At 39.9% G+C, this 12,486-nt stretch overlaps 1 protein-coding gene across 22 annotated transcripts in view; it reads left to right on the top strand.

Moving 5' to 3' along the window:
* Positions 1-12,486, top strand: part of SYNE1 (spectrin repeat containing nuclear envelope protein 1) — a 475,092-nt gene that overhangs the window by 323,915 nt on the left and 138,691 nt on the right. For 18 of the 22 annotated variants that reach the window (XM_045058235.1, XM_045058234.1, XM_045058221.1 and 15 more), the window contains 3 exons: positions 1,932-2,138; positions 4,251-4,424; positions 7,167-7,358. In XM_045058235.1, the coding sequence (XP_044914170.1) occupies positions 1,932-2,138; positions 4,251-4,424; positions 7,167-7,358 (573 nt within the window). The remainder of the gene's footprint in view (positions 1-1,931; positions 2,139-4,250; positions 4,425-7,166; positions 7,359-12,486) is intronic. The other 4 variants (XM_045058230.1, XM_045058229.1, XM_023254513.2 and 1 more) reach the window with 1 other exon arrangement.

Genomic DNA, 12,486 nt, shown 5'->3' with positions numbered 1-12,486 from the left:
GGAGTGCTACGCAATGATGAAAATGATCATCATCAACATGCATCCCTTTCACAACCATGACAGGGAGGGAAAGAAGCCAGACAGGAAAGTACTTCAGGTATGATTCCATTTTTATAGAGCTCAAAAATAAGCCAAAGTAACCTATGATGTTTACAGGTAACACTGTGGTGATCTTTGGCAAGGAGGGAGGTAGTAACAGGGAGGAGATCAGAAGAGATTGTAGAGTCCTGGGAACGTTCTGTTTCTCGATCTGAGTGGCAGGAGTGGGTATGTGCAGTTTGTGAAAATTTATAGAGCTCTACACTTAGGGTCTGTGCACTTTTCTAGACATATAGAATGACTTCAATATAGTTGTTTATTTAAAAAAATCAACTGTATATGATGGCACTTAATATTAGGACAAGAGAAGGGGTTTTTGTTATTTTGTTTTAAAATATTTATTGAGAGCCCACGGTCAGGAGGCACCGGGCTTGCACTGAAGCCTACGGTCCTGTGGCAGAGCTGTGAACTATGTATGTGCAGGTACATCGGAAACTATGAAATATCGGTAAATATAAGCCTGTGTTCCTTTACTTGACATCTCGGTGCTCCCTCCTGTGGTAGGACCTGTTTTTTCTAACATGCCATTCAAATCCTACATAAGAATTTCTCCTGTCAAGATTCCAGTTAAAGAACGAGTCATAACATACCAAAAAAATGAGAAATAAAAACCATGTATATAATTGTGATGGATATGAATAAAGAAATTAGCGTGGTATTTGCCAGAAAGAGCTGGAGGTCCTGGACTGAGGGCAAAAGGCAGGAATGTCACGAGGGAGAAGGGGGTGTGGTACAATGGCAGAAAGTGGTGAGACATACAGGTAAGATAAGGAGTTTGGCCCTTATCTTATGGGCAATAAGCCACTAGGTATTTAAAAGCAGGAAAGTGAGAGCTTTTTAAAAGCTCACCCCAGTTGCTTTGTGCAGAGTGGACTGGAGAGATCAGGTAAGCTTGTAAGCAGGTAGGCCAACCGGGAGACCATTAGAGCCATTCAGGTAAGAGAGTTGGCTCTGACTTGGGCTGGGGCAGAGGAGACACATCGGATCCATAGTGCAGGGCTTGGTGTGGGATTGGATATGGTGAGGGATGGAGAGGAGGTGTGAGGCATGACTCCTAGGTCTTGAACTTGAACAGTGAGAGGGTGTTAGCTTTCAGTGAGGTGAGGAAGACAGAGGAGGAAGCAGGCTTTACACGTAATATGCTGTTGATACCCGTGAAATGTGTGTGTCGAGTATAAACCCTAAAATTTAAGACAGATATTTGGGTTAGGAACATGACCCTGGGAGCCTTCAGGGTTAGAAAACATTTGAAGCCTCAGGAATGGACACCCCCCACCCCCCCACCCCCCAGCCTTGGGAGAGACTGCGAGGAGAGAAAAGAGGGACCTGGAAGTTAGCTGAGAAACTTCAGGTTTTAGGGCCGGGAAGAGCAGGCGGAAGTGAGGAGAGGGTGAGAACATAGAAACAGGTGACTGATCGCCCTGGTCTTGTGTAATGTGAGCTTTGGGTTAAAGCGCAGTGTTGTTGCTCAGACTTGGGGGAGATTTGGAGTGGGAAAAATCGTGTTGAGGAAGAAAGTAATGAATTCTGCTTTCAATATAGAGTCATAGACTCAGACTCACACTGAGCCAGCTCCCCTCCCGGACTGCAGATGAGCCCAGTGAAAGCCAGAAGGATTGACGAACTTGTTCAAATTCATTTACGTTAGTGACACAATGGTTTTGAAACCGGAAACTGCCTGGCATTCGTTCCAGTCCTTTCATTTCGGAACCCGTTTGCTGGTTAAAGGACTTCCATGTGAATTATCTTCATTAATCTCAACCGACGTGAGACTCAGCTAATGACACGATGCCTCAGTCCAAAAAAGTACATACAGGAGTGTGATTCCACAGTCTTCTCCACAGGCACTGATGGATGAGATTCTCATGCTTCAAGAGGAGATCAGTGAGCTCCAGTCGTCTCTGGCGGAGGAGCTGGTGTCCCAGTCTCCCGAGTCCGACCCCGCGGAACAGCTGGCCTTGCAGTCCACACTCACCGTCTTAGCCGAGCGGATGTCCACCATCAAGATGATGGCGTCAGGGAAGCGACAGCTTTTGGAGGTAACAACCCTGAAGGTGCCGCTCGCGTCCAAATTAACTCTTCAAGTTGTGTTGCCAAGCATGCGGGTTTTTTACGTGATCTACATTTTTATAGTTTCCCACTCAGAAGAAGCTGGTATTGTGTGTGTCTCAAGGAGGGTCTCATGAATAGAGCACTGAGTGGACAGCCATGAATGTGTCTTTTCACCACTTTCTGACTCATTTCAGCATGAAAAATTGAGAATGCGTAAAGGAAAACTTGGTAGACATGAGCCTTGTGAAGAATAATTGTAAAAGGTTTGCATAAGGGTTTGCTATGTTTGAATAAAAAGCATTTTATGAGTAGTATTACTAATACCCTGGAGAATAAATCCTTAGTCATTCTTAGCCAATTCGAGCACGTTAGTTCATGAAAATAGTTTTGCAATTCTGGTTCTCGTGTTACTTCAACATTATTTAATAGATAAATTTTGGTAACAACAACATGGGTTAAAAAATAAGTTATTTTGCTTTTTCTTTGTTCCCTTGTAATTCCTGGTCCTAAACATACACGATGTTCATGTTGTGGCTCCTATAAATTAGATTAGACAAGAGACCTCTTTAAGGACATTTAGAGTGTCTCTCTCCTTGTATCTTCAGGGTCAATAGCTTCTCTGGCACATAATCAGTTCTCAATACATTTCTTGTTAAATGGACTTAACATTATGTTTTTTATGTTTTTTATCTGCTGGTTATGCCGTAATTCAGTAGAACACGGACCTGTTGTTGGAGTGTATAGGCTCTTTCCAGTTTTACCTATTATAAGATTCATCAAATCATATATTTGTATATTTTTTGTTTGGGAGACATTTAGAATCAATGTGTCAGCTTTATTTAATCTCCGTTTTCAACTATTCAATAAAAATTTTAATTTAAAAAATAACAACAGGGGGCGCCTGGGTGGCTTGGTCGGTTAAGCATTCGACTTTGACTCAGGTCATGATCTCGCGATTCGTGAGTTCGAGCCCCATGTCGGGCTCAGTGCTGACAGCTCGAAGCCTGGAGCATGGTTCCAGATTCTGTGTCTCCCTCTCTCTCTGCCCCTCCCCTACTCATGCTCTGTCTCTCTGTGTCTCTCAAAAATAAATAAATGTTAAAAAAAAAAATGTGGAACAGACCAAAAACTCTTATAAAAAAAATAACAACAGTAGTAAGTCATTAAGGAACTAATTTTTAAAATAAGGTGTTTAGAGTACTTACCTTAAGAATTCCTTTTTTAATTCATTAATATTCTCCCTCATCACTCTAGGAAATCTGTGTGGAGTTTTAACCTTTATTAATTTTTGAGACAGAGAGAGACAGAGCGTGAATGGGGGAGGGGCAGAGAGAGAGGGAGACACATAATCAGAAGCAGGCTCCAGGCTCTGAGCCATCAGCCCAGAGCCTGACACGGGGCTCAAACTCACGGACCGCGAGATCGTGACCTGAGCTGAAGTCAGACGCTCAACCGACTGAGCCACCCAGGCGCCCCTGTGTGGAGTTTTAAAATGAAGTGATTGGCTTGATTTTTTTTTTCTTAAATATGAATTATTTGCCATCAGTGAGAAAACCCAGAGATGTAACCAAAAAATTTGAATTTCTGTCTTCACTCAAGAAACTTGTCCCCTGAAACACCCCCCACTTCCTGTAAGGGGTGACTTGCTTTAAGCTGTGTGCTGGTGCCCTGACCATGCTTGCCACTGTCCCCGCCACTCCTTGCAGTTCCCCAGACACTGTGGTAACGTATCTATTGCCGTTTACCGCCTTATGCCATTGTTTTGTTCTAATGCTTGGTCTGTTTCCATTATTCGCGTTATTTGCCCAGCCCTGTAGGTATATTACATAAGACACCTAACCTTAATCTTACCTGAACCTTTAGGCGCACATGAGAATCATCGGAAAAGCTTTATCAAAATACTAATCCTGAGACTCACTTCCAGAAATTCTCATTTATTGCTCTGAGATGCGGCCTAAGCATGTTTGTTTTGTTTTGTGTTTTTAAGTTTCACACGGGATTCTGACGAGCAACTGGGGCTAAGAACCTAGTTCTGTTGTGTTGAACCCTAATGACTGTACCTCTCGGTGATCTGTGTCACATTCTACTTAATTCATTAGGAGAAGTTAAATGATCAGCTTGAGGAACAGAGACAGGAGCAGGCCCTGCAGAGGTACCGCTGTGAAGCCGACGAGCTGGACCACTGGCTCCTGAGCACCAAGGCCACTCTGGACACCGCACTGGGTACAGCCCAGGAGCCTATGGACATGGAAGCCCAGCTGGTGGATTGCCAGGTACAAAAATGGGCTGGAGGAGATACTCCAACAGCACCAAGTACTTTGTTTAAGCACAGAAAACGTAATAGGAAAAAGACTTGGTATGGATGTATGATTTTTTTCACAATCCATACCTTTGTATGTTTAGAGTAGAAAAACAATACCTTATAAAAGCTTAAATGAAATCCAAAATTGGACTTAGTCTTTTGAAAAATTTTGCCGGTAGTATCTACTGTTTAGAAAATTTTCAGCTTCGGGGCACCCAGGTGGCTCAGTGGGTTAAGCTTCTGACTGGCTCAGGTCATGATCTGGTGGTTCATGAGTTCCAGCCCCGCATTAGGCTCTGTGCTGACAGCTCAGAGCCTGGAGCCTCCTTCAGATTCTGTGTCTCCTCTCTCTGTCCCTTCACGTCTCTCTGTCTCAAAAATAAGTAAAACATTAAAAAAAGTTTAACTTCAGCTTCCTAAAGGACATTTTTTTAAAGACCATAAATACCCAAAATACTTATGGTATCTATATTTAGTGGCTAGTAAAGAATACAAACCCAATGAAAAGAATTAGTATCAGCCAATCAGACTGTGGATCAACACAGCAAAGGGTGTTCCTAGGTGCTCTACTGCAATTTTGGTTCTAATTCTGATATATTACTTGGACAACAGTATGCGTGAGTTGATATTTCTCCTAATTGCAATCAGAAAATATGCAAACATTGTTAGTGAACACTATCTTTTTTTCTTAATGTGTAGCACGCTATTTTGATCATTCCCTTAGTGATTTGGGATTTACTGTGATATTGATCATTAGAACTTGGATTTTTATATTTTTCAGGCAACTTATCTATGTGTATTCAAAGCATTGTTATTCTCTGCCTTGATGACAGAGAATAGAGGACCACATGTAAATGTTTTCTATTCTTTAGATCATCTTTTCTAAAGTTTCCTTGCTGAAAAGAAACATCCATTTTTAGCACTCCCTTCTAGTGCTTAAAATTAGCACATGTACTAACTAGCATTCCAAAATTATGTTTTGCCATTACTCCCACCTCTCCTTTTTGGATGTCTCTATTTTTATAGCTGTGTGTAAAGTCCACAATTCAGTTAATGTATTTCAGGATACTTATGAAGTATTCAAATGGTATTTTGACGACATTTTTAGAAACCAGAAGTAAATGGAACCATACAAGTACCCAACAGTTCCTCACTCAGTTAAAATCTGGTGTTTAAGCCAATTGTGTAATTATAACTGTGGCTATCACTAGGGTCACATTATGACTTTTGGGACCCTCGGCGCTTTGCTTCTGTGGGCTCTGCCTCTATAAAAGTGCTAAATATTTTATTTTTATAACTGCCTTGGTACAAAGACTAATATGAGCCAGGGTGGATTCATTGTTACATATTCATTATTTTATTCATTTTTCCCTTCTGATTTTGAAAGAAATTAAAATTAAGATTTTTATTGGGCCTCTAAAAGTATCATGAGCCCTCAGCATTGTGGTAACTCGGCCTAATGGAAAAGTCTGTCCTTCGTAGAATTATATTAGTTTCTCAAAAATAATCTTTAGGAAATCATCCTTTAAACCCCATTTCATTAAACATTTCACACTTCCACTTAGTTCTAGTTATTTGGTTCAAGCCTATATTCTTAAAAGGTGGCGGCAGTTTTTCTGATTTTGCATAAGGAAATAAAATATCTTTCCTCATTAATAAATTATTTACTTGCATATAAGTTAGAGAGTTAAGGAATATAAGAACAGAATGATTTGTGTAGAAAATAAAATGGCTGTTACTGGTTTAGCTTTGATGTTTTTATTTTGTTCTTGTTTTAGTTTTATTTTATTTCCATTCAAATTTTATTCTTTGGGTTTTTTTTTATGTAATTTATTGTCAAATTGGCTAACATACAATGTGTAGAGTATGCTCTTGGTCTTTGGGATAGATTCCCATGGTTCATCACTTACATACAACACCCAGCGCTCATCCCAACAAGTGCCCTCCTCGATGCCCATCACCCATTTTCCAAAGACGGAGGGAGGCAAACCGTAGGAAACTTTTAAATACAGAGAACAAACGGAGGATTGACGGTGGCTGTGGCAGAGGGGAAAATGGGTGATAGTTTTTGTTTTAAATCTTACCTTGGAGGAAGGGAGACTGTATTGCTCCTTCTTGGGATTTAGCTTCTATTTGAGAAGAAAAGGCAAGCCCTCGAGAGTTGTCACAGAAAGTGAAAGTAAAATTCTTACGAAAACTTTTAGAAACGTAAGCTTAAAAATACATTATGTACAAAAACCACTGAAAACCAAGAAATAAAAGCCAATCTGAAAAGGAAACAGAAAAAAAAAAAAACACAAAGAAGCAATGTCTTAAAAGAGAGAATCATCTTTAAACTGACAAGAAAGTGTTGATCATATGATGTCTTTACTGCTAATAGTCATAAGCGTCACAGTCTCACACTAAAATAATAACATAGTTATAATAATGGGATAACACTAAGGAATGGTCTTTTCTCCTTATCCATGATTTCCTGGTACTTTTCCAATATGTTTTCCACTATATAGTATCTAATCTTAAAGGAGAGAAATATTAGGAAGCTCAAGGAATCTTTAAAAATCTGTAACTGCTCTTCAGGTCTGTCAGAAAAGTAGGAAAAAACCATGAAGTCCTCTTCTTTTGGTGACAGGAAGTGTGATGTTTATCTTTGAGAAACGACGTTCGCAGCGGCTGGCGGGATGCGTGAATTTCATCCCTATTTCTGTCGTTCCAGAACATGCTAGTGGAAATCGAGCAGAAGGTGGTGGCCTTATCGGAGCTGTCGGTCCACAATGACAACCTGCTGCTGGAGGGCAAGGCCCACACCAAGGAGGAGGCAGAGCAGCTGGCCGTGAAGCTGAGAACCCTCAAGGGCAGCCTCCTGGAGCTGCAGAGAGCCCTACATGACAAACAGCTCCTCATGCAGGTGAGGGCTCCAGCCACCCACAGTAGGACAGGGCCACAGCACCTCCCAGTCCTGGCTCACTGCTGCCCACCTTACCCAGCCTGGGGCCATCAAGGGAGAGCTGGGGAATGATGCATACTTAGGTACACTTCCACTTTCCACAAACTTTGGCATAGGTTTTCCAATAGGTTTTGTAAGGACTGTTTGAATCTGTAGACCTGAAGATGGCAGGCTAGGAAAACAAAAGAAAATGAAAACAAATACCCAAATTTAGCAGCTATGCTATTTAAAAAAATATGTTTTTAAATGTTTGTTTATTTTTGAGAGAGAGAGTGTGTGTGAGCAGAGGAAGGGCAGAGAGAGAGGGAGACACAGAATCTGAAGCAGGCTTCAGGCTCTGAGCTGTCAGCACAGAGCCCGATGTGGGGCTCGAACTCACAGACCATGAGATCATAACCTGAACCGAAGTCGGACGCTTAACCGACTGAGCCACTCAGGCGCCCCCCCCCTTTTTTTTAATTTTTTTTTTTTAACATTTTATTTATTTTTGAGACAGAGAGAGACAGAGCATGAATGGGGGAGGGCCAGAGAGAGAGAGGGAGACACAGAATCTGAAACAGGCTCCAGGCTCTAAGCTGTCAGCACAGAGCCCGACGTGGGGCTCAAACTCATGAACTGCAAAATCATGACCTGAACTGAAGTCGGACGTTTAACCGACTGAGCCATCCAGGTGCCCCACAACTACACTTTTTTGGAAAGTATTTAAACATAGGTCATAGATTAAGATATTTAATAACATTTTTTCCATGTTTTTTTCATTCTCCTACATTCTACTTTTCACAAATACTCAGACTTTTTAATTTAGAGCTCATACCTAACATTGTCATATATTCCAGGTGAATTAAACATTTTTACTCTCATTTACTGACCTTATTGTTCCCTAATAGTGATTTTCATTTTATATCGCTGGAGCTTTTGGGGGATAATATTTGCCTAGTATATCCTTTAACTTTCCTTTGATCTCACCTTTCAACGTCCTTAGGTTTTAGATTTGCTTCGTAAAAAAACATTTGGCTATACTTTGTTGGTTTTAAACATTTATCTAATCAGAAAATCTCTGACTTTTAAAGGACAGGGTTAGTTCATTTAAATTTACTGTGATTACTGATATGTGTAGACTTCTATTAGCTTACTTTTTGGTTTTGGTGTTTGTTCTCCTCTTTCTATTCTTTTTTTCTTCTTTTCAACCTTTAAGTGGTTGAATAATTTTCCCCCCAATATCTACTCTTTACCACTCATACCTAAAAATTCTTTTTTTTCTTTTTAATGTTTATTTATTTTATTTTTGAGAGAAAATTCATGCACACTTGAGAACGGGAGGGGCAGAGACAGAGGTAGAGAAAGAATCCCAAGCAGACTCTGCTGTGCCAGCATGGAACCCAATCTGTGAGATCATGACCTGAGCCAAAATCCAGAGTCACATGCTTAACCAACTGAGTGACTCAGAATCCCTAAGTTTAAGTTATTCTTAACTAAAATACTATGCTTTTGGATTGTAACATAAGGATACAAAATGTGAGAAAATGATTCCAGGTTTGCCTGGAATACAATAAATGTGAAAATAACCGTAATATTCCAAAACTGAAGAGTTAGGAGCAGCTAATTTAATCTTACCATATATCAAAGTATGATATTATAATAATTAGAATAGTTTGACATCGGCCCCATAAATAAATGAACAAAAAATATTACAGAATAAATATCCCAGAAAGAGACCCCAGTATTTAAGGAAAATTGATTAATGGTAAAGGTAACATTTCAGATCAGTGGATAAAAAAGAAAGCAATAGGTGAACCACTTGAAATATGATAAAATCAATGTTTTATCCCATTCTTTACAGGAAGAAAAAAAAAAAGCATCACAGAGGTACCAAGTATTTAAACCTGAAAAGTTCTGGATATATGGGTATTTAAAAAAAAAAAATCTTAGGATGGGAAGGATCTTTGCCGGTATGCCCCAAACCTGGAATTTTAGTTTCTGTAGGACCAAAATGAAAAATGAAACAGTTCTGTATGACCAGAAAAATGGAACTAAATGAAAAGACATAGACAAATAGAGAAGAAACTGTATAAATCACGTGACAAAGAATTAATTCCCTTAATTTCTACAAGTCTTTTGTAAATCAGTAAGAAGAGGTCACAGAATAGAAATATGGGCAAAAAAGTAGGAAGGGACCATTCAAATGAGGAGAAATACAAATGGCCAATGAACTAATGAAAATGTATTTGGTTAAACATTGGTTAAATAAATGCAAACAAAGACGAAATACAGCTTTTCACCTTAAATTTACATACTTAAAAATGTACATGCGGGGCCCCCGGATGGCTCAGTCAGTTGAGCATCGGACTCTTGGTTTGGGCTCAGGTCATGATCCTAGGGTCGTGGGATTGAGCCCTGCATTGAGCCCAGGGTCTGGCTCTGTGCTGAGCCTAGAGCTTACTTAAGATTCTCTCTCTCTCTCTCTCTCTCTCTCTGTCTCTCTGTCTCTCCCCCTCTCCCCCTTTCTCCCCCTCTGCCCCTCTCACCCTGCTAGCATGCTCGCTCTCTCTCTCTCTCTCTCTCTCTCTCAAAAATAAATAAATAAAACCAAAATGTGCAATCTGACTTTATAGATTAAAGCAAAAAGTAAAGCATTAAAAATATTCAAATTAGGGAGTAGGGAATATGCAAATTTTAAAAAATTAATTAAAAACTAAAAATATTAAAATTGAACAGAATGAGAATGCTTTTCTAACTGTAAAAGTTTATAGTAATATACTTGGTTGTATTAAAAAGTATTACTAATCTAATACATAATGCTTTTTTTTTCCCCCCCTAATGGTGGTATATAAATGAACTTGACTTCTAAAGGAACCAAATCAGAGGGAGAGACTTCAAGGTTTCACATCTGGTAATAGTTATTATTTAGAAGGCTGTGATTGTGCCCTACCCCTAGAGGCAGGGAGGAAGGGAAGGGACAACCTGATACACATGTGGCACAGGTCAGGATTAAAAGGGGGTTGGCAGGGTGGGGGTGGGAGGATAAGGGCACAAATTCCAGGGCCTCAGGGCCTGGGAAGGGAATATAAATGAGCAAAGCAGGCCCAGTCAGGGGCTTGGCAAGCTTCTCATGTCAGAGAAGCAGCAGTTACTGAGCTCCAACTATTGTCATATAAGAGTTTACAAGCAGCATTGCTAGACCTTCCAGACAAGGGACATTTGGATTTATATCTAAAACATCTCCACTTAATTTTAAAACTTAGTGCCAAACAGAAGTCGGACTAAGTTCTTAGACCATCACTTTGGGGCTATTCTTTCAGTCTTCCCATCCTGGTATACCACCAGCAGTCAACCAGGTGACCTAGGGCAAGATCCTTGAACTTGGCCTCAACCTTTCTGACAGATCAGTTTTCTTACAAATCAGTTTCTCATCTGTAAAATAGGGATCTTAATAGTGTATTCAGGGGCTCCTGAGTGGCTCAGTCGATTAAGCACCTGACTTCAACTCAGGTCATGATCTCATGGTTTGTGAGTTTGAGCCCCACGTCGGGCTCTGTGCTGACAGCTCAGACCTAGAGCCTTCTTCGGATTCTGTGTCTCCCTCCCTCTCTGCCCTCCCCTGTTCACTCTCTGTCTCCCTCTCTCTCTCTCAAAAATAAATAAACATTAAAAAATTTTTTTATCGTATTCAGCTTTTAAAATTCTGAGGATTTTAATGCAAGTAAGGCTCACAGTAAGTGCTCAAATAGCAGTGACTATAAGAATTAACAATAACCACATCCTTTGGGAGGAAAGGAACTCCTGACATGCTGAAAAGTTAAGTTTGAGATGGCGCAGGTCAGGGCTGAGCTCCCTGAAAGCCTGGGTACTCACACCCAGCAGATCCTTCCCATGGCCACGGGGATTCTTCATACTGAGTAAGATCTTGTCTTTGCTCACGAGTGGAAGGATTTGCTGAGGATACTGCTATAAAAAGTATAAATACTGGAAAATGTGGTAGCGTTTCACTGAATTGAAACTGATTATTGTTTGTTTTTAAGTATCTATGAATTCCCTCATCTTTAGTCTAATGAGTTTCCAGCATAGAAAATACGGATTTTCTTTTTTTTACTATTAGAGCCATTTGAAGAGATTATTTTTCCAACTGTAGGAATAACAGGAGCCCTGTTTACATTATTATTACCATGAGAAGGATCATTTGCCTTCAAAATTCAGAGTTGATCTGAAATTAACGAATGTTGATTGGGGAAAAAAAATCTTCCATTGAATGTAGATGTCGGTGAGGTTGTACCCTCCACTCGGGGTTTGTGTGATTCAAGATGGCTGGAGTTGTGTGCCTATAAGCACACCATTTCTCAGTGCCACTTGCCTACAAAGTGGTCATATCTGTCATGGCCATATTTTTAACTAATTGGATTTCTGTATGTATCAAAGAATAACCAGTCCCTTTAGTTCCCCACCTACCCCAAATAGGTTCCTTCTCTTTGTGAAGGGACATAGACGTAAGCGCATGTAATGCTGTCTCCTAAATTACATGGTATCTTTCCTCATAAAATGTTTAAGTTATTTTCAACATTATCAGCTTTTGAAGGAGCAGAAAGTTTACCCAATATAAATAATGAAATGCTTTGTAAAGAAATGTTTTATTTAATGTTTAGCATTTCCAATCCTCACTAATCTTCTAAAGAATGTTCCTGGCAAAAGTGATTACTTTTCTAGTATTTCCAAATTAAACAGCTTATGTAGCCCCACCCTAGGGGAACTCTGGTGACAGGCTGCCTTACTTCCTATTTCCTAAGTAGGAGAGATGACGGGTTATCAAACCTTCTAGCACATAATTACCATTATTCTATTCCTTCTGTCAGTGCCTTCTCATCCCAAGGGGAAAGGGAATGAAATTTGAACTGTATTCTTAATCATTTTTTGTTTCCTGTGGTCCAAGTCTTATGTTTCAAAATGACTGAATCAGCCAAAGAAAAATTTACTAGCTGAAAAACGGAACCAAACCACATAGAAAATACATCCTAACATCTGCTTTTGATGCTTCTTAATTTTTGTTTCTCTAAAGCTGTGGATTCAATTAGTGAAATACGACTCCTCTTAGATTTTA

This window comes from Felis catus, chromosome B2 (genome assembly GCF_018350175.1).
Source record: "Felis catus isolate Fca126 chromosome B2, F.catus_Fca126_mat1.0, whole genome shotgun sequence".
Classification (NCBI taxonomy): Eukaryota; Metazoa; Chordata; class Mammalia; order Carnivora; family Felidae; genus Felis; species Felis catus.
Note: the sequence above shows the minus strand (reverse complement) of the source record. Positions and strands in the feature narration are given on the sequence as shown.